Below are 24,773 nucleotides of genomic sequence, written 5' to 3'. Positions count from 1 at the left end.
ACAGTTCAAATCAGCACATTGAACAGACACACATATGAACCTAATGCCAATGAAAACTAAGATCTTCATTCTTATTACTATTAATATTTGTACTTTCCCGTATCCTAACCTGTGCTATCATCGGCATAGCGTAAGGGTCTCGGTGTCCCAAACTTAAAGCATGCGTCATCTAAGTCGGCCTCCTTCCTCATCTTAGACATATACCATTGAATCCAATACATCTGCTCATGCTCCCTGAGATACCGACTCCCATGGAAACTCTGCAACACCACCTCGCGCGAAAGCAGCCCCAATTTCCGCCTATCATCCGCCTTCTCGTAAAACCGACGCGTCAACCATTCCACATGTTCTGGTAATATCTCGTCGGGTAGCACAGGAGACTTTTCATGGTTATCTCCGGTAAACTTTGACCATGGTCCAACCATACTAAGCATGCTCAGCTGAGCGCGTGCAAGTGCCATCGGATCATTTGGTGGCACGACCTCTCCATATTGTTGGTCAGGATTCTTGGGATCTGTAAGAACCAACGCTGTTGCTCCCACTTCCGTCGCGACAATCGGAACTCCAGCTAAGGCTGCCTCTCCAATGGCAAGTGGGAGGCCCTCAGACATGGACGAGTTCATGAACAGCCATGCATCTTGGAGCACAACTTTCGGATCACCAAAACCCGCCAACACAACCTTACCGGACAGGCCAGACTCAACGATGAGCTTCTCCATCTCGATGCAGTAGCTAGGCTGCCTGTCCTTGGCACCGTAGACAACCAGCTGGTAATCCTTGAAGCCAAGTTGGTTGATGATTACATCAGCGGCTTGAATGGCGATCTTGACGCCTTTGATGAACTGCACGTTGGACAGCATCACCACGGTAGGCTTGTCGGTGCGGACCTTTTCAGCCGGTGTGAAACGATCCATGTTACTGATGCCATTCACGATGGGATCAACCTTCCGTTTGAACATGTTTCTGCTACCGATCGCGCCACCATCTGTGCCCATTTCGATTTCCCACATACTATAGACGTGTTAGTAGACATTTCATCTACGCGATTCGATAACTTACGGGTTGAACACAGATGCGCAAGGCATGATGACATCCGCGTGGAAATAGGCGAGACGAGATGCCATGCTAATACCAGCAAGTAACATAGACTGTACCGATAGTGGTAGTTCGCACTGCGCCGGACTGATATTCAGACACGTCTCGCGCCAGTAGATAGCATGATCCCAGATACCGAAAGTGACATCCTGCTTGCACTGCAAAATCATGCCGTACAAACTACTTATGCCATGATGAGTGCTCTGGAAGACTTGAGGACAGTCTTCGGGAACTTGGACAGTGTAGATGAACAGATATGCCATGTAAATACCCAGCGCATCTCTAAAATCTGACATACTTGGCCGTTCCATCTCGAAACACTCTGAAACGCTGGCAATGTTGGGATCATTGTAAGGAATCAACCATGCCCTCATCCAAGCCCGTTGAAATTGGCTGGATTTCCATGTAGCGCTATAGTCCTTGGTCTCGAAGAACTTGCCCATGGATAATATGACATTGCTATACTTGACGAGGTCAGCTCGCGAGTATCGCTTTGTCCTTGCGCCTTTGACAAACTCGGTGAGAAGGGGCACAAACGTGCCCACCACGTCGTCCTGAAGATCCGTTGCAGCAATCTTGTCATCAACGTGTGACTCAAGAAGGTTATCAATGATGCCGTGGTTGGCGGTGTTACCATCGAGGCCCCAGAGAGGAAGCAACTTCATAGACTGCACGTTCTTCTCCACCTGGAAACGTGGTATGCCGAAGTCGTTTGCGCACTCGGCAAGCACATGGTTCCTAATCGTGCTGTGGCCGTTGACCAAGTCGCGTCGGCAATTCGACACACCACCGGGTGAGATAGGCCAACAGCCGATATCGTTGAAAATGACCGAGATGCGACTTTCGGTATCGTTATAGCAGTTCTGTGGCTGTGTGGTGATTGGGTTTGCATCGTTTCCAAGACCCATGGCGTAGAGATCTGCCGTCTTGATAGCTAGCAAGGTAACCTCTGCCACGTCAGTCTGCATATCAATTGCCGACACGATCTGGTCGATGTTGTCATCGAGTGCCTGGCGGGCTTTTTCGAGTCGACCCGAGTCTCGAGCTTGCCAATACTTTCGGAGCGACGGTTCCTCTCTGAGGATGACCTCGTCGACCCAACAAGCCGTGGAGGCTTCAAGACTGTTGTTAGTCTTCCAATAATTCCACAGTTCTGTGCGCACACGCCAAGTTGGTACGCGCTTATAAACGCGTCTGTTCCACTGTGCCAGCCAGAAAATGGGGTTCAGGTAAGTTGACCACGTTGGCGCATCGCTTGCCTTGCGGCGCAGCTGCTTCACCTGTGTGATGCTGTAGTGATATAGAAGATCTTCTGAGTCAAAAGATAGATTCTCAGGGCGAACTAGAAGTTGTTCTTCTGCTTCGAAAAGTTGCGGCCGCTTGGCAATCGCAGTCTTACTACCGTCATCACCCTGCATATATGAAACAACTACAGGGTCGCGACGATGCTGGTAGTCGTACTCAGTGATGTATATCTTGCCATCAAGACGCTGGACAATCCGGTGGACAAACTTAGACGGAACCCAGTCGTAGCGTTCTGGATCAACCGGCTTGCCCCAGAATACGGACAGGAAGTTTCCACTCGAAGAGCCCGTCGGAGTGTAGTCGGCCCGTAGTAGATCGGCGCTACCTTTAGGCCTAAGACGGTAGTGGTACTGGAAGCCAATGTTCTCAGACTTGCTTGAGATCGTTCCTCTGCTTATCCTTCCATCCTCGTCATAGTATCCAAAGGTGAGAACACCATCCTTCGTAGCCTCAACGACGACAGGCTGGCGAGACATTGTGTGCTCCGCATAAGTGTACGTTGCAGTTCGCGAGTGTCCCTGTTCGACTCTAGTCTGAAGGCGACTATGTTGATCATAGGTTGCAAAGAAGGCAGGAGATTGTCCCTGTGGTCGTTCCTTGAGTAGACCTTTGTGGAAGGTGAGAGTCATGTAGCTTTCGTCTCCGTGAGATGCAAATCCAGTCAGAGTTTCTCGTGGTTGATTGACGACAACAGCTCCTCTATTCAATTTGATCTTCCGACGCTCTCCCTTCTTAGCAAGACGAGCGATGTTGACGAGAGCAGGTTTATTGTAAATGATGAACCAGTAGATCCAAACGTTCGTCATGAAACGACAGGCCTTCCATAAGAGCAGTACGAGCCAAAGTAACAGGCCGTTGAGAGGAGAGTCACCTAGGAGGTATAATAACTCCCTCTCAACGTTAGACCCACCTCCAGAGAGGATGGCAATCCACTTGATAATTAACGATGTAGTCAGGCTTAGCCACTTGATGGCAGCGCGTACGGGGTGCTGCTTCTGGGGAGATCTTGGAGTGATAACCCTAAGCTCAGCAAAGGAAGGACTCTTCCCAAGCGTTGCTGGAGCTCCGGCTGGTCTTCGAATAATGTTCTCACACCGCTGATGTATGTCAAGCGCGAGCCCCAAGTGAAAGTCGATGTTCCGAATGTCAATCCCTTGATCAGTGATCCATCGACTGCCTGCAACCGATACGGAGTGCTCACTCCCACAAACACGATCAAGTATCATCTCCCGAACAAATTGGGGAAGTTCGCTCCACCTTGAATTGATATCAACGTCTAGGCAAAGAAGCTCCATCATTCTCACTTCCGTTTGTAATAGAAGGCGTCGCGAGCTGTCATTGTCTTGAGACGCGAGCTCCATCTGGTAACGTTTGCACAGTGAGTCAGTGCCATGGACAAAATGTTCAGACTGCACAGCTTGCAAGTGGGATAAGTTCATCTCGGACCGGGCCACGTGGTGCAGCAATGCTTCGCAAGCTATGGCAGAAACAGTTGCCTGCCAGGCAGGAAGCATGGTGTCTGTCCCACCAAGGTGACCAATGACGACGTGGAGAACACCAGATCTGGTGTAACTGAAAGAAGATATTTTGCCAAGGCCATTGTCATAGAAGGACTCGCTAGTAGACATTGTGATGACAGCTTGCTGTGTCTGCCACATATGCATCGCCCTTCGAATAAGACTATCCGACCACTCGACAGAGCGGGCGTGATGGCTGGGATCTTGCGAGGTGAGCTGCAAAAGCTGCTCCATCTGGTCGGACACGCCTGAGCCATTGTCATGTTGGATAGTGTAATTGACGACCAAGTCAGAGACAACATCCGCGGCCACTCTCATTTCGTCAGTGCCTTCAGAGTTAAGTTTGCTTCGTATAATGATGTCCCGTTCCTCATTCCCAGCATTCGAGGGCGCTATGACATCAGTTTTGGTCTCGTCTCGCCATGCGAAATAAGAAGTTCCCAGTGCAGCCAGGACAGCGGCCAAATTCTGTGACAAGACGTCTGTATACAGAAATCCTGCAGTGGCTGGGATAGCGTGTAACAAACAACCAACTGTAAGTCCTGCCGCGGCAGAAGCCATCATGACAGTGACATGCGCACCAATGTTTGTCGTAAAACAGCGGTTGAACTGGAACACGATAGCGCTCGAGTAGCCAAACACATACATGAAGTAGATAACCATGGTCTCGGTGCTTGCCACAAAAAGCCAGAGCAGAATAGTCGTGCATCCAAATACGATAGTCAGCTTTGAAAATACATCCGTGATTGCTTGGATAATACACTCTCGACGTCGACGTTCGGCCTGCCTTTCAATCCGCTCAGCGTCTTCGAGCCCCGACATCTTCTCGTCAGATACTTCATAACGGTGGCTCCAGTACTTCTGTAGCGTCGCGTCTAAGATCATGGCAGAGAGGCAGAAGTACACAATGGCGAGCCAAATACCGTATCTGCTGCGACTGTCGGTATATATGCTGGGGTACGGCTGCCGAGCGCTCATGACCATCATGATCCAGCGATCCATCAGGGCAATGAGGAAGAGGCCAAGGTTCTGGCCTATGTCGTGCCGTGCGTGGCGGAACAGGACGAATGAACTGTGCTCCTTGAGGCCACGTCTCAGCTGCTGTTGTTGGCTGATGGCTTCGGTCAGCTGGGTGAACCATGCAGTTGTGAACTTCGGTGGAGGTGCTTTGCCGTTAGAGGTCTTCTTGAGAAGCCAGTCTATGTAGGGCATTCCCTCTGACACGCGACGGACCAAAGCGTCAGACATAAACCCTGACGTCTTTGCTTCATTGGTTCGTCTGGTGTACGCGGTGACTGCTGCGGTCAATGCTGTCCGCGCCATATCGCTGTCTGTTTCCTTTTCAGAATTTTGACCTGACTCGTTGACCATTCTCATCGAGAACCATTCCAAGACGTCTTTGTCCGTAAACTTGGGAATATTCTCCATCCAGCCCGACCATTGCTGACAAAGGCGTCTATAACGCAGCAGAATAATCACCAGGAAGACGTACATGACAATTAGATAAATCTCCAAGTCATGGCCGTTGACGAATGTCGATATGATCGGAGAGACCAGAAGGATAGGCAGGGTCTGCAGAATCACCTTCCGTCCAGATGCCAAGGGTGCTTCGTGTAGATGCATCGTACTCATGACGCCCAGGATATTGAAGTAGGTGCCGATACAGACGACGTAAGCGACAAATACAAAGCCTGCGCTGACAGACCTCTGTATAGAGAACCCAATAAGTCCGCCCAAGGCTATGGCCAATGTCAAGACAAATCCTCCAGATAGTCTCTGCACGTGAAAATAGATCATATTGTCGTACGCATAGTGTGCCATGTAAAAGTGACCCACGCTACCAACCCAACCCGTGACACCAGCTGTCAGCAGCATCGACGCGAGAAGAGCATACCCAGCCACCTCGAGATGGTCTGGATCCATAAAGGCTGTCATGAAGCATCCTCGACCAATGAACGTAAGCATAGTCACATCAACAATTGCAGGGAGACAGAATATCGACATAGCGCTGGCATCAGCAAATCGCTTCTTCCACAGCTGCATCCTCTCGTGGGTTGTAAGCTTGACGGGATCAGAGGTGTCCTTGCCTTCCGGTGGTGCCTCGTCCGAGGTTGGGTACATGGTCATGATTTCATTGCCTCTTCTGTAGTCTGCAGATGGCGGATCGGCGGCAAGGAATAGACGGTAGCGGTTGTAGATGACGTTTCCGATATCGCGAGGGAAGAGGTCGAAGTAGATCTCACACTGGGACCCTAGAATCCAGAGTTCGGAGAAGACAGCTGCTTGGTCTGGCTGGGAGAGGAAGAGGGGGCATCGATCTGTGGTCTCCATGTACACGTCCTCAAACGCCGCCCTGCGTAAGACAGTGAAGGCAATGAGTGAGAATAGATCGGCGTTGACGTCCATGGTGGAATTTCCTTGCGGAGGTTTGAGATACGATTGAAGAATTTGCGTCAGCTGTCTCAGCACACGTTTGTCGCCAGAGAGAAATGCTTCATCTGTAAGACCCTGTGTCAGTGTGTATAGATGGCAAAGGTTGTCGAGACTAGGAAGTCTCTTGGCGCCTTGTTTCACTAGATACAGACATCGCTGTTCCAGTAGCTGCTCCATACTCAACGAGTCGTCCAGGGCAGCTAACGCGGAGCTTCTCCTCCAAGCCGCACGCGTAGTGTCGTCGATGAGCATGGCACGACACAATGACTGAGTTGCGCCGAGTATAGTATCATCGGGATGGGGAGTTCCAATTTTCTGGGTGAGGGACAGAAGCTCAGCGTATGTCGCTCCCTGGATGGATTCTCGGATAGTCGTAGGGACATGGGATCCAGCCTGACCAGAACTGTATCGCTCGAGGCGTAATTCTTCTTCGAACCTCGTTTCGCGTGGGACTCCCTTGTGCGCGAGCCAGGTATGCAAAACCACAGCAGTATCACAAGGCGATGACAGAGAGATGTATATGTCTGTCGCATAACCCTGTGCGTCTTGCTTACCCTTTGACACACCCCAAAAGCTAACATCAGCACGAGGGATCTGGAAGCCAGTTTTGAGGCCCTTGAATACTTGAATTCGCCGAGTGAGCAGTCCGCCGATAAGTTCTTGAACCATGGTTCTCAAAGAAGCAGGCTGGTCCTCGTGATCAATTAGGCTTTGAAGCGACTTCAACAGTCGCTGCTTGTCGACACCCTCAAGCTCCTGCAGCATGTCAAGGTTTTGAAGATGAGCCTGGGTTCGTACCACGGCATCAAAGTGCTTCGCGATTGGCTCACAGGTAAGGGGATAGCAGCCAAGGGGTGAAAGCGGTATGTTACCATTACCGTGATCCCAAACATCAGTTCTCCGTGGCGTCCTATGTGATGATTTCGGCAGGCCATCAAGAGCTGGACATCCATCCCACATAGTCGTTCCATTCAATGACTCATCAAAATGTGCCAGAAGCTTTGGGGCTTCTGGAATGATCGAGCCGAGGATGTCCAAAGGGAGCCTTAACACGTTGGACTTATCGGAGGCGTTCGAAACATCGATCTTGCGCTCTCCAGATGTCCAATACTTCTGCACCTGTGTCATGTTAGAAAGGCTCATTTTGACGTAGGTAAGCAACAACTTACCTCAACCATTTCTGCTCGTCGTAAATACTCGAAACCACTGAGAGCTTTGGTCGCGCTCTCTAGAGGATATGCTTTGGCATCTGTAGAAGACCCATGCTCCATGACCGCATCGAAGTGCTGCGCCACCTTAGCAGCACGTCGGACAATAGATGGCTTGGGTCGCGTTGCCCAACGATCCAGAAAACCAACAAAGAAATCCGGTCGTTTGTCCCGCTGCGCGCTGCACCGAGCCATGGTATCCCTGAGTCTTCGGGCCTTGAAGTAGTCACGCCGTTGGCCGTTAGGAAGAATACATGCGTTTTCGATGATCACGCCTGAGGCAAGCGACAAGTCGACGTGGTCGATGGCTTCGCAGTCATGATGGCATTGAAGTATGACAGGCACATCGAGACTTGCAAGGCAGGCGAGCAGGTAATTTGTCTGCTCAGTTCTTCCGGTAGAAGTGCACTCCAGAGCAAATCCAGCCCAATCGTTCAACGTTTGGACTAGTGCCAAAGATTGTGCTGCTTCAGTAAGCTGAGAGTCTTCATGCCCAAACTCCTCCATTCGGATGTGTGCGAGTGTCATTTTGGCAGGTATGTCATTCAGGACTGAGCGACGAGAGTTGATGGAGTAAGAGTCCGCAGCGACATCTCCAGGGCCATCACCCATAGTGACAGGAATGATAACAAGATCATAGCTTCGCACTGGCTCTTGAATCGTTGAGGTTTCAGAGTCGGAGACAAGACAGAATGATTTTGTAGAACGGAATGAAGAGGTTCTTGGTCGCTTGAGAAGGCTTGGAGTCAGCTGGGGAACATTGGAGCCATGATGCTTGGCGAACCGAGCCCCCGTAGTAGATGGTACAAGATGCCCTGTACTCGTGTTTGAGACAGGCTTGGAGCTCCTAGACATAGGTTAATGGAAGCATATCCATAAAGATAAAAGGTAACGTACGTATTAGATGCTCCTCGCCTTGACAGTAAATAAAAGAATCGTCTCTCATAAAGATGATGTATCAAATACAGAACAAGAGGAACTATGATGCAGGTAGCCCCAAGAACTAGAATAACTAGTTGGTGCAGGCTCCTAAATCTCAAACCCGACGGCAGAATACTATTGCAGTATATCTGGTAGGGTGATGAGCTTTCGCATTCATCTAGGACAGGGTCCTGTAGCCCAGGCTGAAAGAATGAAGCCATGGTGAATAAATGAATGTGTGAGGCTTGTGCAGTTCTGACAAAGCGTATCCCAAAAAGTGAAAATGAAGGTTGTCTACTACGACTAGGCTAGCAAATAGATAATGGCGTTAAGGTAAAAGAGTGTATGAAGCTTAACTGACTTCAATGTGGTGAATGCTGTCAAGGATAGCTAAAAATGAGAGACGAAAAAAAAAGAACCAGGACCATAACGCAGTGGTCAGAGCAAAGGAGTGGATGGATCACAGCGTGCGAAGCAAGTGACACAAACGAGACAGGGGTTAGAACTCTTCACGGGTATTCCAAAAAAAGAAAAGACGATTGGTCAACAAGTTAACAAAATGGAAGCAATTTCAGATTCTTCCACGGTTATACGAACGAATATCCGAGCTAACACGATGGCGCCAAAGTTGGGCGATCACTAAGCCAGCCGGTCTGTGCTAGCGTGACTCGATTGTTCGGAGGTTGACTAAATCCCCTACGTCATTCATGACTCTAAGTATAATTTTCCGGGAATCCTCGGCCCTACGCTGAAACGCCAAGAGGGTCTAGAAGGCTTGACGCCACCGATCAGGTAAGGCTCCGCCTTTTACCTTTTTACCCCTGACACACTTTTCCGGCTGTCCCTGAAACCTATCCATCAGCTGTGGCTTGAATGTACGGCACCGGCCCGACGGGTGTGCTAACACCAGGCGTACGTTCAGCTGCTCAGGGGTAAACGTTAAGTTTATCAATTTGAAATTCTTTTTTTAACGTCCAACACTCAGGATGTACAGTTTAAATCGACACATCGGTCTGGTGGGGTGTTTTCTTCAATGGATCACGTCGCGACTAAAGGCTACTGGGCCAAATGAGATGGAGACGCCGATGGTTACGGTGTGAGGTGGAGTCGCGACGTTCACTTGAGCACAGATGTCGACTTTCAAAACCAGCGGTTAGTGTAGTAAGTCATTTGTACGGTTCTTTGACGGTGATTAGAAACGGGTGGGCAAGGACAGTATGGTAGGCCGAAGTAGACAAAGTAGCAGTCGTTGAACGAGTAAAGGATTTTTTAATGGATGGTTTCATGTGAAAGTTGGTATAAGACCACACCATTTTCTCGCTGGGGATTCTATCATTACTTCTACAGCAATTCGCGTATTTTCACATACTCATCATGTCCCGACTTTCAAGTTCACGGTCTTCATCGACCTTATCACTCAACTCTTCCCTCTCTTCTATTACCACCCCGGACTCAGACTCTGAGACTGGATCCTTGAGAAACAATGTTTGTCCGTTGGGAGCCAGTGACAGCTTCATTCTTGTCACTGGAGGCCTCGGCTTCATTGGCTCACACACCTCACTTGAGCTTCTGAAAGCTGGGTACAACGTCATCATCGTGGACGATCTCAGCAACAGCTACCACGGAGTCTTGAGCAAGATCAACGTCCTCGCTCAAAAGCATTGTGCCCAACATGGACGCAAGCTTCCGACACTGCACTTCCACAAGCTTGACTATCGCAGTAAAGCTATGAAGTTCCTCTTGGAGTCCTACTCAACGCTTGTGCCAAGCTCCTCCCCAAACTCAGGAGAGTCTATCAGAGTCCAGTCCAAGATCTCGGGCGTGATCCACTTTGCCGCTTTCAAATCTGTCAGCGAATCCATCGAGAAGCCGTTCCAGTACTACCGCAATAACGTTTGTGGACTCGTGGATTTTGTGGAACTTCTTGGAAGACACAACATCCACAAGTTTGTCTTCTCGTCCTCGGCTACTGTCTATGGGTCCAAGGCTGCAAAGGGCCAGCGTTTAAGGGAAGAAGACGTCGTCCATCATGATACATTGTATTTGGATGAGTCCAATAACGAAACGTTAGCAGAACCATCGGTCTCTGGCTTAACATCTCCCTATGGACGCTCCAAATATTTTTGTGAGGCTATCCTAGCAGACATTGCACATGCTGACCCATCCTGGCGTATTGTTGCTCTGCGATACTTCAACCCCATAGGGTGCGACCCATCTGGACTTCTTGGTGAAGATCCAAAGGGCATCCCAACGAATCTATTTCCAGTCATCGCACAGGTGCTTACAGGGTCTCGACCTGAGCTTGACATATTTGGCACGGACTGGGATACGAGGGATGGTACAGCAATTCGAGACTTTATCCACGTTTCGGACTTGGCCCGTGGGCATGTTGCAGCTCTAAGCGCAGATGTCGAGTCACCGTTTCGTACGTTCAACCTTGGCACGGGAAATGGCACTACAGTTGCCGAGGCTGTGCGCAGTCTAGAGGGTGCGTCTTCACAAAGGATAGCAGTCAACCTAGCGCCACGCAGAGTCGGTGATGTGGGGTTCTGTGTTGCGGCTAATGACCGAGCTCAGAAAGAGCTTGGCTGGACAGCGAAGGAGACTTTAGAGCAGTGTGCGAGTGATTTGTGGAACTATGTCCAACAACCACAAGCTCAATCTCAGGCTTCGTAACGAAGGGTCTTTTCGGGTGGTTGGTCTATCTCTAATCAGACTTGTATATTAACAAAAATGGGGAGAATCTGGTTTGTCTTGTCTTTCATCGCTTCAGGAGTATTTTTCTTTACTTTCAAACTTTTCCTGCTAAGTCTAATTATTATGATTGGGACCGTGTTTACGGGGGATTAAAATAGAACTTAATAATAAACAAAAAGGTTAATTAGAACATCAACTAAAATTACTCATCAGGTTGCATTAGTTTATTCGTGACATTTCTTATTCAACTCTTCCCTTACTCGACAATTTTCACCCAAAGCATCGGACAACTTGTTTTAGTCAATGAATGGAAAACTGAATAATCTCGTGCTCCAGGACAGGGGAGTCATGAACGTGAGCGATGTGGAGTTAGCTTGACTCTGAAAAAAAAGACTTCAGGTAGAAGTTGACCGGTCCGACAGGTGACCACCGGCTAGTTCGGTGAAAACCCTTTCGTTTGCCAAGGCCAAAATCGATCTGTGCTGTAATTATCATTGAATCATAGTGGAGCGATTTGTTTGGATCGAAACGCAGTCCGTGATCGCCGCGGACTAACTACAGTCGGTCTAATCTTCGTCGAACTAACCCTGTTCCGATCGATCGTGGGGGAGCGAGCGGCCGGATCTGGTGGCTTGAGTTTCAGAGGAAAGCCACCATCTTCGGCGATAATAACAACTAACCGGGTTTGTTCTAGACTTGCGGCTCCCAAAATTACAATTACGATTGGTAGATCATTAGCCAGTATGGTATTTAGTGCATCATCGCGCATGGACTTAAACAAAGTATTACAAATACAGTAGGAGAGCATCTAGTCTGTTTCATTTCCCAATCCACCGTTTGTCAACTTCTTCTTCTTGCCATCATCCAATCATACTCTTCCCATCTCCATGGCACTTCTTTCATTTGCCCGGCTCTCATCCACAATCCGAACTTTCCGTCACTCAACTCCAGCCACAGCGCATCACACGATGACCCCTGCTCCGATCTTGAGGCGGCCATATCTGGTGCTCCCCCTGTACATCTACCCTGCCCCTGGTGCCTGGGAGCCACTTTTTCAGGCGGCCCGCAGCAGCCCCAGCGTTTCTTTCATCGTTGTCGTCAACCCCTGCAACGGTCCTGGCGCCGAGGCACTGCCTGACTCCAACTACCAAGACGCTCTAGCCCGACTCAGTTCTTTCCCCAACGTCCAGCTTCTCGGTTATGTGTATTGCAGCTACGGCAATCGTCTCATTCCCGATGTCCAGAAGGATATTTCCGTGTACTCGGGCTGGAATTCCCAGTTTAAAATTGATGGCATCTTTTTTGATGAAGTGCCCTCCGCTGATGAGCATGTCAGTCTGATGGCCAGCTTGTCCCACTTTACAAGGTCAATCTGGAACCAAAGCACCGGAAAGTCTGGAATCGTGGTGTACAACCCTGGCGTAGCTGTAGGTGAACGGTTCTACAGGGATGTGGATCTGGTTGTTGTGTTTGAGCAATCGGAGCATCAGTGGCGACATTGGTACCTGCATCAAAATGCCCCCGTCCGTGGCCGAGGCAAGGATGTGGCGATCGTTCACTCGTGTTCAGGCGATGCCAAGAGTTTGGCTCAGGAAATGATCAAAATGAGTTTGGGTGGACTTTACTTGACCGAACAATCCGGTGGAGGATATACTCAGTGGCCTCAAAATTGGCTTGACCTTGTCGGGGTCCTCGACCATGTCTCGACTACTACCTAGAACGACAACAGCTAGACAGATACCAGTTTTTAGACTTCTAACAGAGGATCCAGAAAAGGGGAACGTGTTTTCCATTAATGAAGAAATTTCAAGTTTCGCGATAGACTTGCCTTTTGGTAAATGGTTATTCTTAGTAATTGTTCCTCGTGCTACCCTATAGAATACCTGCCCAAACTTTTTTGTTCCCATGAAACATCTTAAGATTTTAATTGGTTCATGTAGATATTTTAGTACGTACTGAAGTAGCTAGCTCCCATTAACCCCTAACCCAAACAACTATCGTTAACACAGGCACTGTGAGGAGGCAGCCCATCAACAGTTTCTATTCCTATGACCCGTACGTTGTACCGTTGCAGTACTCGACCCACTTATCCAAATTCATCTTCTTGATGACTGTGCTGAAATCACTACTTCCATCCGCCTTCCCTTTGCCTGAGCATATTCCACTAGCCGTCTTGGTAGAAACCTTTTTTCCAGCCCCTTTGGGATATTCAATATGGAACACAGGTTTACCATGATCAATAAACTGTGCAAATGTGTCGCATTCGGAATACTCCACGCATTGCTCGTTAACACTGAAGTGCACATCTGAGATGACGTCGGAAATCACACTTCCGGCGTTCTTGAGTCCTGTGGACATGTTGAACGATGCTGCTGTTTGAGAGAGAAATTTGACAAAGTTGACAGTATCCTTTTGTGTGAGCTTGAGGCCGTTCTCATTTTGCTGCCATGTGAGATTAGCAAACACTCATTGACCGATTTTCCAAAGGAGATATAATGACTTACAAAACCATCAACGTTATCCGGATCGATAGCGTCGCATCCCTTCTTTGCTGCCATTTCGATGCGCTTCTTCATGATGGAGTGTACGTTGGGGCTGGACACATTCAGCCACCGCTCACCTGGCCAGCCATCGAGCTCTTTGCCCAAGTCGGCCTCGTCAAAGTCATCTTTATCGTCTCGCCAATCCTCATATGAACCAGCGCTGAAATAACAAATGACCTTCTTGCCAAGCTTCTTCAGTGTAGCAAAAGTAGAGGCATCGTTGTCGTACAGGTCCAAGTCGAAAATGTCAACGTCGGGTGTGATCTTGTCTTCATCGCTGATTTCAAGTGGCTTGAGAAGAATGATCTGCCATGATGCACCTACTTCAGGTTGCCATAAAGAGGTGCGGTTGGGGGTATTTTCCGGGGTATCTCCGTTTGAATCATCGCTGCTTCCACCATCGTCGTCATTGGATCCGCCTCGGGATAGGCCAACACCGAGACCGACACTGAGAGGAATGACGATGATCAGGACGATGCCAGCGACCGCCAGCTTCTTCCAAAGTGGCCAAGCCGCAAACTTCTTGGTTATGTTATTGGATTTCATGGGGAATGATAAATCGGCGTGGCGAGAGGACAATAGTACCGGAGGAGACATGATGCGCGTATGAGGATCGATCGTGGTGATGATATAACCGACCGAAGAGATCAGTAGCGGGCCAATGTATGAGCTGGTAAATTTGGAAACAGTGATAGCTAGTCCGAGGCACAGCAAATTAAACCCAGATCCACAAATGTCTCTTGGGCCACCGAGGAGGCAGTGAGACGCTTGTTTTGAGAGACGATTGATGTCTCCGTGCACTCGTACCTGAAGTCTGGGCCTAAGTAATCCCTGTAGATCGTTGCCTTTGGTTGGACAATTTCAGGGGAATAAGAAAAACATCGAGGTGCAGAAAATACTGCAGCAAGAGGACGGAAACTTCCGTAATCCATCGGCGCTGTGACTCGTGTATCCACATCTTAGCCAGTCTCGACTTTTGTTAATCCCCCGAAGCGAGTCATGATTTGCCGTACAAAGATGTCATTTCCCGAGGCGCCACTACGCTAGTAGCTTGCAGGCATGCAGGGGTCCCGATCTAAGTGTATGATCCATTATTCACAGTTCTGACTGACCTTTGGTTAGCGTGTGTTTAATGATCCCACGATCTGGTTAGTGCAGTTCAATACCAACCAACGCCATTTTAGCACTGCAAACCTTTTTCTGGTTTTCAGGTACCGCTAAGGAGAGCCACAACTAACGATCCATACTTTTTAGTCACTGTACCGTATTTCAGCTGAGATCGTTCGGCGTACCGACATGCATGAGTTAACGGCGAAGAGGAGCTGTAATACGTTACTGATCGGGGTATATTAGGCCTTTGCAGATCGTCCCGTAAATTTGCATCTTCATCGTGGACCTCACTCATTGTCCCTGTTCGTTCTTTCTTTGTATACAATCGTTTCTTCAGTCATTCATTCAGTTTTGAGCATCATGCGTCTCAGCACTCCCATTGTCGCGGCGCTTGCCGTGACCGGCACTGATGCTCTTATTTTTTCTTTCAACAATATTCGTCTTCCTTTCCCAATCAAGTGGCCCACGGTTGTTACCAAACCTGCACCTGTTCAGCCCGCTCCTGTCGCACCAGCTCCTCAACCTACTACAACCGTTCAGTCCACTGTAGCTGTGAAGCCCACTACTGCCGCCAGCGCGGTCGGGCTCATCACATCTACAACATCTGCTACGTTGGTGTCTGTTGCTCCTTCCATCACTATCGTTTCTACCGTTTCTTCCATTTCCGCCGCTTCTTCTGCTTCCTCCGATTCTTCTGTCTCTGTTGGTTCTTCAGCCTCTCTTCCTTCAGCGACCTCCATCGCATCTGACTTGTCCTCCATCACTGTCGACAGCACCGTTCTCATCCTCGGCAAGGATGACTATGCTTGCGACTCAGCAGCGTCAGGGCTTCTGAGCTATGGAATTCCCTTTGAGAAGGTCCTGGTTCCGAAAGAGGGCTTTGTCATGCCAAGTCTCAACAGCTCATCCAGCGAGGGCAAGTACGGCGCTATCATTGTTATTGATGCTGCATCGTATCAGTATGATTCTGGCTGGGCTAGTGCCATTACCACTGAAATGTGGGATCAGATCTACGAATACCAGCTGCACTTCCATGCGCGCCTTGTTCGTATCAACGAGTTCCCCAGTCCACAATTTGGTAAGCATTTTGGTGTTTTTGGGTTGTACTACAGGGATTAACATGGCTTAGGTGTTACTACGGCCGGCGATGGCTGCTGTTCGGATCAAGACGGTGTCGACCCGCAACTTGTCAGTCTTACAGACGACTCGGACTTCCCCTCAGCCAATTTAAAGACGTAAGTGAGATTATTCCCAATTTTGTTATGAATCAAGTTAACCTGATGTGTAGAGGCGCTACCCTTTCAACCAAGGGTATCTACCATTACCCTGCCACCATCACCAACGCAACCATCGCCAAGCAAATTGCAAAGTTTGGACCTGGCGGTGGCTACACCTCTGACACCGTCGCTGCTATCATCAACAAGTTTGACGACGGTCGCGAGCAGCTCGTCTGGTTCCTTGGTTGGGCTCACGATTGGTCCCAGACCACTGCCTTCCTCCAACACGCCCACATCCACTGGATGACACGTGGTGTCTTCCTGGGCAAGCGAAAGGTCCACCTCAACGCCCAGATCGATGATGTTCAGCTGTCCACCGAACTCTACTACTCTGCCTCGGGCGAGAAAGAGTTCAAGATTCGCACTGATGACCTCAACGCACACGTTGATTGGCAGTATAGCATCAATGCCCGTCTTCCTAAGGGATCAGACTTTTGGCTGGAGTTCGCCCACAATGGAAATGGTGACATCATCAGCGCCGTGTCCAAGACATCGTCTGACCGTGTTTGTTCTCCAAATGCTGCTGTTGATTTCGACTCCCCCCCTGACACGCCACTTGAGTTTGTCAAGCCAGCCGGCACAGGCTCAAACAAGTGGTCTGATGAGTTTGTTTATGGACACTACCCGTGGTCTCAGACATGCGCCAAGTTGGATGACTTTGCTTCTTGGTTCTTGAACAAGGATAACCTCAACCACTTCGCTCACCTGTCACACACATTCACCCATTTGGAGTTGAACAACGCCACCTATCAAGATGCCAGTCGTGAGATTGACTTCAACCGCGCATGGATGAAGCAGATGGGTATTGATCAAGCTGTTCGTTATTCTCCCAACGGCCTGGTTCCTCCCGCTATCACTGGTCTTCACAACGCCGATGTTATCCAGGCGTGGTTGGACAACAAGATCACTTTTGTTGTTGGAGATAACACTCGACCTGTCCTCAAGAACCAGCAGAACACCTTCTGGCCCCTCATTAGCAGTGTTGAGAGCAACGGTTACAATGGTTTGGTCATTGTTCCCCGCTTTGCCACCACGATTTACTACAACTGCGACACCGCTGAGTGCACTACTAAGGAGTGGATTGATACCTCTGGAGGAAAGGGTGACTTCAACGATCTCATAGCTCAAGCTAGAGTCGAGAACTCCCGCCATCTGCTAGGACTTAATGCCGATCCTTACATGTTCCACCAGGCTAACATGCGAGTCGCCGATATGCCTCAGAGGACTGTCGGCACTTACACGTCCAAGATGTCCTTAGTCACTACTTGGGTTGAGGCTGTCACGCAGGAGTTGATGCGTTTGACCAACTGGCCTATCACTTCCATCAAGCACGATGATATCGCTCAGTATTTCCTCGACCGCAAGGCGTTGGATGCTTGCAACGCTAAGCTATCGTATGGTTTCTCTAAGGATGGAAAGATTATCACCCATGTTGTACTGTCTGCAGACAACAACATGTGCTCTGTTCCAGTACCTGTGACTGTTTCTGGTGGGAATGTGGTACTTGATGGCGTATCCCAAGCCGATATCTTGGGTTCCGAACCAGCTATTCAGTGGGTGAAGTTGACTGGCTCTCCTGTAAAGTTATCGTTGAACCTTAACATTAGTTTGTAAGTAGTATGGGTATAGTTTTTTTTGTAGTATATAGTTACTTAATTACAGCAATAACATGCCTCTTTGATCTTCTATCTATATTTTTATAGAAGAAATGAATTTTTCTGGACTGCCATTTTGTTATGATTGGTGATTGTAGCGCGGTTAAACCATCAGTAGGGATACGCTTGATTCAAAGCACATTTTCATAAATGAGACCTCGAGAAGCGATGAGGCTCTTGGTGCCTCTCGGAATTGTGACTTTATTGGATGCATACATAAGATGTCAAAGGTACTGATAAGTTAACCGCTATTAGTCTCACATAGTTGAACAACAGCACCCTCGCACCCCTTCCTGTGCAATTACCTGCTTGGCCTTAATTGTCCGCTCCATCATAATCCACAATAGAATGGGAAGGACTCCTCCGGGTGTTGGTGCAATTGCCAGATCACTTCTGTCAAAGAGAGTGTGGCTCACATCCCCGACGACACCTTTTTCTGTGACGTAGAAGCCAAGATCAACCAAGACGTTGACTTCCGGCTTGACCATGGATTCTTTGATGAAGCCGGGTCCGCGATGCAGTTCCGAGATGATTATGGAAGCGCGTGGTGCCTCAACTTCCTCCTGAGGATCTTCATCTTCATCTTCATCTTCACTGTCAAAAGATGGATCAAAGTCTTTAGACGCGCTCACATAGGGGAATTGATGCTTCATCTGCTGAATGAACTCTTTCGTGATGATGTTCCCGAACCCGACAATCCGGATTTTGGCCTGCAGTGCGAGTTGTAGCAGCCCATACCTGGCCAGCAAGCGGACCAACGCGTCAGCAGCAATATTGTCGGCCTGGCCTTTGGTGTACTCCTCAATGTTTTTGACATGATCAATGGATGCCATGACCTTTGGTTCATTTACCTGGTCAGGCAATGGGCGCTGTACAAGAATTCCGTGTATTTGAGGGTCCTTGTTCAGCTTCTGGACTTGGCTTATCACCTGTGATGTAGATGCGTCGGGGGGCATCTCATATACCCAATAGCTTATACCAGCCTATTCCACCATGGGTCAATTACGTTCTGTAAGGCTGACGGAAACTGTTGACTTACCCGTGCAGCAACATGAGCCTTGATCTTTACATAGTCTACTGCATCCTGGCCTGTATTGAAGAAAACAACGGCCATGACTGGCTTGATGCCACCTTTCTCGACTTTTCGATGGCACCAGCGTTCAATGTCGTGCACGACCAGGTCTCCAGTGAGAAGATGGGCAGAGGCGCTCTGGAGCGTCCAGGGGAGGGTCAGCAGCTCGGCACCGTCCATTGTCGCGGTTTATCGGTATGTTGGCAAAGGTCGGAAGTAATTCGTAGTTGCCAGGTTGACCTTTAAATCGGTGAACCTTAAGTGATGCTGAATGCTGTGATATGAAGTCGTACAAGATTGCGGGGGGCGGACCCAGCACGTGCCATGAAGGTCTGAGCACCAATAACACTATGGACGCCATCTCCGGGTTAACCGAATGTCTCAAGAGTCGTCGAGGGAACGACAATTGCAGGTCTGATCTTGTGTACGTCCTGGCAATTTTTGGACTGGCAGTCATGTGTTTACCGGATGCTCCCGGTTGGGAATCTTGCTAGACTAGGGTAGGTAATCATCGAGAAACTGCGGGTCGGCCGGTAATTAGATCTTAACAGATGCACGCCTGAATGTCACCATACGCAGATAAGGTGCTAACAGAAAAATCAATTAAGGTGAACCCGTCAGCTAACACTTCATTAAACACTTCATTAACCATACAAGTAGCTTATTTACGATTTATCACTACAGTAAGAATAGGTATGTTAAAATTGTGCGAATTGCGAAGCGTGTTCTAAGATGACTTACTAACGTCAGCACGTATATTCGTCCGTGCATAGGTCGCTGAAATAAACGAGCCTATCGTGAGTGCAGCTAAGTAAGCTGACGAAGTCCGATGGAGAAGCTCAGTTCTTGGCCCCTTTCATTTCAACCAATACAAAGCTGTTTGAAAACAATATACATACATGTACTCATCACGCCTAGAATACCTAAAAGGCAGGTGAGTTCATCCTTTCAAGTCAGCTCGGAAACTTGTAGTTGTTATTGGATATCTTAACGAAAATACAGTGAGAAAGACGACATGGAGGTACTAATCCGAGGCGTACGAACTAGGGAACCTCTCAAGAAAAACTGACTATAAAGGGCAGAGACTTTCTCAGTCCAGAGTATTGTTTCCTCACCCTCATCAGCATCTTTAAGCTTTCACTCCTAAATACACAACCATCCAATTTTAGTCTTTACAGACCACTTCCACGATCTTCATCATGCAGATCGCTAACATCTTCACTATCCTGTCCGTAGTGGTAGCGACCGTTGCCGGTCCTGTCCCTGGCCCATCCAAGCACGATGTCACCGAAGACGGATTCGACTTTGAACAGGTCTCCGAGAACACCGCTCACCTGATGAAGCGTCAAGAACAGTACTGCTACCCGAGCGGCGTCAAGTTTGGCGACAACAAGGATTGGGCTATCAGCCGCGCTGGTCTCTGGTGCTCTCGCAGCGAGGGGTTCGGAAGGTATCGCCCGGGCCAGACCAAGAAGGCCTGCTACAACTATCGGCAGTCTGATAAGAACCACCACTTTACTTTTGAGATACAGAATATCCGGTCCCAGGACGTTGGGCTGTCGATGAATGAATGCCGGAACCGGTTGCGGCGAATTATTGAGGATTGCCAACAGGGAGGCAGATACCGTGATAACAAGTTCAACTGGAGGTATGTTTCTTTTTCTCATGTCTTATGATTAGCGGAAAGGGTAAGACTGACTATCCACAGTGTTAACCCTAAAAATGGACGATGCTCTTAAATGGGTTTATGCGACGGTATTGAACATCTTGAAAGGGGAGAAGAGAGAGGAGCACGGAGTAGGTTCTCTATAGATAGTGTTTGGACTTATATAGAGGATGTATGGTTAGACAGTTACGCTTTTCCAGTGCCCGAGGAGAATTTACAACCAGTTATTATGTACAATCGTTTGAATGTTACCTCAACTAATACAAGTCTAAAGCTCTTAGATCTGCTGATATTTTAATTACTGTGAACTTTCTTTAACCTCTCTTCCATCTGTTCCCGTGGGCTCTTCAAGTTAACCTCTGGAAACCTCGGGTCCTTGGTCCACGGCATAACATCCGCCCCTTCCAACAACCACTTTAACGTAGCCTTCTCGTATTTATCCGCCAGTTCCCTATGGTCAGGGTCTTGAGCCAAGTTATGAAGTTCGTGGGGGTCGTTATGTCGATGATACAACTCCGCCGGCTCATACAGTCGATATACAAACGTCCAGTTCTCGTCACGGAGTGAGATTGCTTTGCCAACCAAGGTCGTATCCTCGTGTTGGAGACCGGCTTTGAGATCATATGGATACGGAGCCTGTTCGAGGATGGGCTCTTCGGACGTCAGGAATCCGCCCTCAGAAAAAGCGTACTGTTTGTGCTCTTTTGCATCATTGCAAAGAAGAGGGACCCAAGAGAGACCGTTGTGAGCGAATGATTCTCCGATTCCTGACATCTCCAACATAGTTGGTACGAGATCAACCATTTCCGTCATGGCATCGATCCTCTTTCCTTCTGGTAGCCCGGCGCCACCAATGACGAGAGGTTCGTGTACCAACGTCTCAGAGAGACCCGAGGGCCACTTCTCAATGAGTCCATGGTCTCCCAAGTATTCGCCGTGGTCCGTGAAGAACATAGTAACAGTATCTTTCCATATGCCCAGCTCGTTGACCTTATTCAGAACTCGACCGAACTGATCATCCAGTCGTGTTATCATACCGTAATAGGTCGCTTTGATTTCTCTCCAGATCTCAGGCGTGGCCCTTTGCGTACCGTATTTCTCCCTGATCGACTTCATGTATCGGGGTTCATAGCCGGTCTTCTTATTCATCGTTGCTTCAACATCTGATACTTTGGATCGATCATACATAGAGAAGTACGGCTCTTCAACCTGAAACGGACAATGGGGAAAGATGAGGGGCATAAACAACACCCATGGCTTATCGGTAGGAGGGCAGTCCAACCAAGTCAAAGCCGATCTCACGACAGCTTCGTCATAATCCAAAACCTGGTCTGCATCTCTAACTCCACGATAGAATAATCGACCCCAGATACTCTCATCAACCTCTCGCCCGCCACCAGCGAACTTTGGTGTAAACTCGGGTGTTTCCAGAAATCCATACTCGCTCAAACTCAATTCAGTAACAGTAGGAGCAAAGGTATCACCCCGAGGTGCAAGACAAGCGACATGATATCCGGACTCTTTCAGGCTGCGAAAAACATTCGGTTCCCAAGGCTTGATAAGATTCTCAAGACTTCTGTGGCCGCTGACGTGGGGGTATGTTCCAGTAAACATACTACATCGCGATTGAGAACACACAGAAGCTTGCGTGAAGCAATTGGTAAAAAGACTTCCTCTTGCAGCGAATGCATCAATGTTTGGGGTCTTGATCTCCGAGTCGGGGCCAGTTGTACAGCCGAGAGAGTCGTATCGCAATTGATCAGGCATAAAGATGACATAATTCGGTCTGTCTCCTCCATTCTTTGAATCAACCTGTAAAGGAAGAGGCTTTGGTGGAATACTGTAGGATTGCGACATTGTGAGTTGCTATGAGCAAGAAGTTCTCGATTTTAATTCTGATCCTGTGTTCTTGCAGAGTAATATCAGCTGCAGTTATCTAGTTGTGGACTAACGCTGTCATAGCTAGACCCGGATCTCGTACTCCGGATGTCGCCCCTCGCCATTTGACTCTGAGTTGACGTGCTTGCTGATTTAATGCGGGGAAAGTGCAGACCAGTGTAATTAGACCTGTGATTGGCCCACTCGAGGCTGCCAGGCTAGATCTAGTTAGCCCAGTTAGCATAGCAAGTCGTTGTTATCAATATTGTTATAAAGGCCTTGCCAACTTTACCGACCGAGATCATCTAGGAACTCGTTCGGATCTCGCACAATGGATGTCAGTTCGCCGAATGAACGGAGGCCATCCCTGCAGCTGGCCTGTAAACAGTGCCGAGCAAGAAAAGTTGGTGCATTGTTGCATTTTGAGGGGTTCTCCACTAATCAAGATCATTAGGTCAAATGCGACCGTCGTACTTCGGGGTGCATGCGATGTGAACGTCTAGAGTTGACGTGCAGTTATGTTACGAATGATACAGCTGAGGAGTCACTTAATAGTCCTGGCGAGGACTTGACTCAGGCGGGCATTAAAAGACGAAGAATTCTCCGTGCCTGTACGCCTTGTCGTATTGCCAAGTCTAAATGCTCAGGAACAAGTCCTTGTAAACGATGTCAGTCGCTAGGACAGGAGTGTGTATTCAGTAACGATCCTGCTTCGTCAAGTATAGATATTGGTGTGGAAGCACATCAATCGCCAACCAGTACTCCTCAGACACACTATGGATCAATGCCTAGTCAGGCTTCAATGGACATCTCGCCCGCTGCAGTTGATGAGACGAACTGGTATGTCCATATACTGGCTTATCTCCGGTCAATACTGATACGCGAACAGTGCGTTTGAAATTGAGAGTAAAAGCACTATACGAACGTATCTGGATACATACTTCAACAAATCAGACATCGCTGATTGTGTCTTCCTGCATCGCGCAACCACGATTTCGGAGTGGACTCAAGGCAAGCTTGAAAAGACTCTACTCAAAGCGATTTGCGCTTCCGCATTACGACTTACACCGGGGTACGATGCTGAAATTTCGCCGGCCCATAAATGGATAAGTCAAGTTCAAAATGAGCTAACTAACCAAATGGGCGATCTTTCAATTCCAAAGCTACAATCTCTGGTGCTGGTCGTTGAGTTCCTTTTCTCGATGCAGTTCACGGGAGACGTCTGGGTCCTAGTTTCTATCGCATCAAGAATCGCTTTCACGAAAAGACTCAATTATGAGAGGCCAGCCATTGACGCAATCAAACAAGAATGTCTTCGTCGATTAATGTGGTCGATATATAGAATAGATAAGGTATTTTCTGGTGGCATTGAGGATTTGACTGTTTGTCCAACGCAACGGATGCACATTCGTCTACCAAGTAGCCAACACAACTTTCAGCTTGGGTCGAGGTCAAAAGCACCGTTTCTGTGGAGTAAAAGTGAGGATGGCACGGACTTGAACGTGCTGGCTTTCTTGATGAGAATGTACGACATTCGCGATAGAGTTCTTAGGTAAGCCACTTCGGACAGCAAGTATACCCATACTGACAAGGCCAAGATACACAAGACAGGTTATCCTAAGTGGAACGAGCCCTTATCACAGCAGGGACCGACTCCGCTCATTGGATCTTGAATTGTCATCCTTTCAGGGATCACTGCCTGATGAATTACAACTCAACGACAACAGGCTTATGATAATGTGTCACTCGGACGAAGCGCGTGCATATACGATGCTGCATACTTTGCTTTTAAGCTCTCGTTGTGATCTTCACAGATTCCTCATTCCAGGTATACGGGAAGCGGTATCGCCGGAAGCAATGAACCAGACACCAAGAGAATACACCGACTACTGCCAACAGCGTTGTCTGCAGACTTCTCTCAAGTATATAGAAATGTGGTTCATAATCAGACAGATGGAGACGAATAGTCGTGTTGGGACCCCGACGTCTGCCGTGGTGACGTATCAGATGGTCAAGATAATTGATCACCTAGCCGGACTGCTGCCACTAAATGGGGACACATCTTTGCTGGCAATCAAGCAAAGGCTTGTAGATATTCTACCCGTTGTATCAGGAGGTCGTTCTGGGGTTGGATGGACTCGTTCATGCGTAAGTAGTCATTTCAGGTGCTGGAAGAACGAAACTAACAGAGTTTCAGCTCATCGACATCGAAAACCTCATACCACAATTGGGAACAAGGCATGCATCGCTCGGCTCGCCGTAGGTCACCCGTCATGGCCACTATCACAGCTAACAGCCTTTTTAGCAGCACGTCCCCAGGAACGATTCGACAACAGGAGAAACTGCATCGTCGCTCGAAGCATGCTTATGCTCCGGAGGATGAGGAGGAGGAAGAC

The 24,773-nt window shown here is 48.6% G+C and overlaps 9 protein-coding genes across 9 annotated transcripts; 5 read left to right on the top strand and 4 right to left on the bottom strand.

Annotated features, from left to right (window-relative positions):
* Positions 1 to 104: 104 nt before the first annotated feature.
* Positions 105 to 8,065, bottom strand: B0J16DRAFT_276300 (uncharacterized protein; the record flags this gene model as incomplete). Its single annotated transcript, XM_046123735.1, has 3 exons — positions 105 to 1,011; positions 1,060 to 7,469; positions 7,520 to 8,065. 3 exons carry the CDS (start codon positions 8,063 to 8,065, stop codon positions 105 to 107), a joined length of 7,863 nt encoding a protein of 2,620 aa, XP_045977556.1.
* Positions 8,066 to 9,853: 1,788 nt separating this feature from the next.
* On the top strand, positions 9,854 to 11,155 carry B0J16DRAFT_405539 (uncharacterized protein; the record flags this gene model as incomplete). Its single annotated transcript, XM_046132896.1, has 2 exons — positions 9,854 to 9,876; positions 9,991 to 11,155. The coding sequence occupies 2 exons, from the start codon at positions 9,854 to 9,856 to the stop codon at positions 11,153 to 11,155; spliced, it is 1,188 nt and encodes a 395-aa protein (XP_045977555.1).
* Positions 11,156 to 12,144: 989 nt separating this feature from the next.
* Positions 12,145 to 12,894, top strand: B0J16DRAFT_418551 (Spherulation-specific family 4; the record flags this gene model as incomplete). Its single annotated transcript, XM_046133775.1, has 1 exon — positions 12,145 to 12,894. One exon carries the CDS (start codon positions 12,145 to 12,147, stop codon positions 12,892 to 12,894), a length of 750 nt encoding a protein of 249 aa, XP_045977554.1.
* A 328-nt stretch (positions 12,895 to 13,222) lies between these two features.
* Positions 13,223 to 14,265, bottom strand: B0J16DRAFT_358487 (glycoside hydrolase superfamily; the record flags this gene model as incomplete). The annotated part of the gene is made up of 2 exons (XM_046129594.1): positions 13,223 to 13,618; positions 13,681 to 14,265. The coding sequence occupies 2 exons, from the start codon at positions 14,263 to 14,265 to the stop codon at positions 13,223 to 13,225; spliced, it is 981 nt and encodes a 326-aa protein (XP_045977553.1).
* Positions 14,266 to 15,189: 924 nt separating this feature from the next.
* On the top strand, positions 15,190 to 17,720 carry B0J16DRAFT_358486 (uncharacterized protein; the record flags this gene model as incomplete). The annotated part of the gene is made up of 4 exons (XM_046129593.1): positions 15,190 to 15,446; positions 15,603 to 15,907; positions 15,959 to 16,064; positions 16,118 to 17,720. The coding sequence occupies 4 exons, from the start codon at positions 15,190 to 15,192 to the stop codon at positions 17,718 to 17,720; spliced, it is 2,271 nt and encodes a 756-aa protein (XP_045977552.1).
* A 109-nt stretch (positions 17,721 to 17,829) lies between these two features.
* B0J16DRAFT_349758 (uncharacterized protein) lies at positions 17,830 to 19,262 on the bottom strand. The gene is made up of 2 exons (XM_046128950.1): positions 18,801 to 19,262; positions 17,830 to 18,744 (listed from the first exon to the last, which is right to left on the bottom strand). Exons 1-2 carry the CDS (start codon positions 19,011 to 19,013, stop codon positions 18,019 to 18,021), a joined length of 939 nt encoding a protein of 312 aa, XP_045977551.1. The 5' UTR covers positions 19,014 to 19,262; the 3' UTR covers positions 17,830 to 18,018.
* A 271-nt stretch (positions 19,263 to 19,533) lies between these two features.
* B0J16DRAFT_418549 (uncharacterized protein) lies at positions 19,534 to 20,720 on the top strand. The gene is made up of 3 exons (XM_046133774.1): positions 19,534 to 19,767; positions 19,881 to 20,481; positions 20,542 to 20,720. The coding sequence occupies exons 2-3, from the start codon at positions 20,033 to 20,035 to the stop codon at positions 20,570 to 20,572; spliced, it is 480 nt and encodes a 159-aa protein (XP_045977550.1). The 5' UTR covers positions 19,534 to 19,767; positions 19,881 to 20,032; the 3' UTR covers positions 20,573 to 20,720.
* Positions 20,721 to 20,784: 64 nt separating this feature from the next.
* Positions 20,785 to 22,356, bottom strand: B0J16DRAFT_418548 (alkaline-phosphatase-like protein; the record flags this gene model as incomplete). The annotated part of the gene is made up of 1 exon (XM_046133773.1): positions 20,785 to 22,356. The coding sequence occupies one exon, from the start codon at positions 22,354 to 22,356 to the stop codon at positions 20,794 to 20,796; it is 1,563 nt and encodes a 520-aa protein (XP_045977549.1). The 3' UTR covers positions 20,785 to 20,793.
* A 344-nt stretch (positions 22,357 to 22,700) lies between these two features.
* B0J16DRAFT_405516 (uncharacterized protein) lies at positions 22,701 to 24,640 on the top strand (the record flags this gene model as incomplete). The annotated part of the gene is made up of 5 exons (XM_046132895.1): positions 22,701 to 22,780; positions 22,832 to 23,217; positions 23,267 to 23,929; positions 24,105 to 24,525; positions 24,575 to 24,640. The coding sequence occupies exons 1-5, from the start codon at positions 22,709 to 22,711 to the stop codon at positions 24,638 to 24,640; spliced, it is 1,608 nt and encodes a 535-aa protein (XP_045977548.1). The 5' UTR covers positions 22,701 to 22,708.
* Between the last annotated feature and the right edge of the window lie 133 nt (positions 24,641 to 24,773).

Source organism: Fusarium flagelliforme (assembly GCF_020744385.1).
Source record: "Fusarium flagelliforme strain FIESC 12 MPI-CAGE-AA-0113 chromosome Unknown B0J16scaffold_8, whole genome shotgun sequence".
NCBI classification, from domain to species: domain Eukaryota; kingdom Fungi; phylum Ascomycota; class Sordariomycetes; order Hypocreales; family Nectriaceae; genus Fusarium; species Fusarium flagelliforme.
This window is presented reverse-complemented; position numbering and strand designations above follow the sequence as displayed.

Bases quoted from the DNA above. Each gene is read 5' to 3' on its own strand.
- B0J16DRAFT_349758 (XM_046128950.1), bottom strand. From the start codon at position 19,013: ATGGACGGTGCCGAGCTGCTGACCCTCCCCTGGACGCTCCAGAGCGCC. The intron at 18,745-18,800 runs GTAAGTCAACAG...ATGGTGGAATAG, and splicing joins AGGCTCATGTTGCTGCACGG to GCTGGTATAAGCTATTGGGT.
- B0J16DRAFT_418549 (XM_046133774.1), top strand. From the start codon at position 20,033: ATGCAGATCGCTAACATCTTCACTATCCTGTCCGTAGTGGTAGCGACC. The intron at 20,482-20,541 runs GTATGTTTCTTT...GACTATCCACAG, and splicing joins GATAACAAGTTCAACTGGAG to TGTTAACCCTAAAAATGGAC.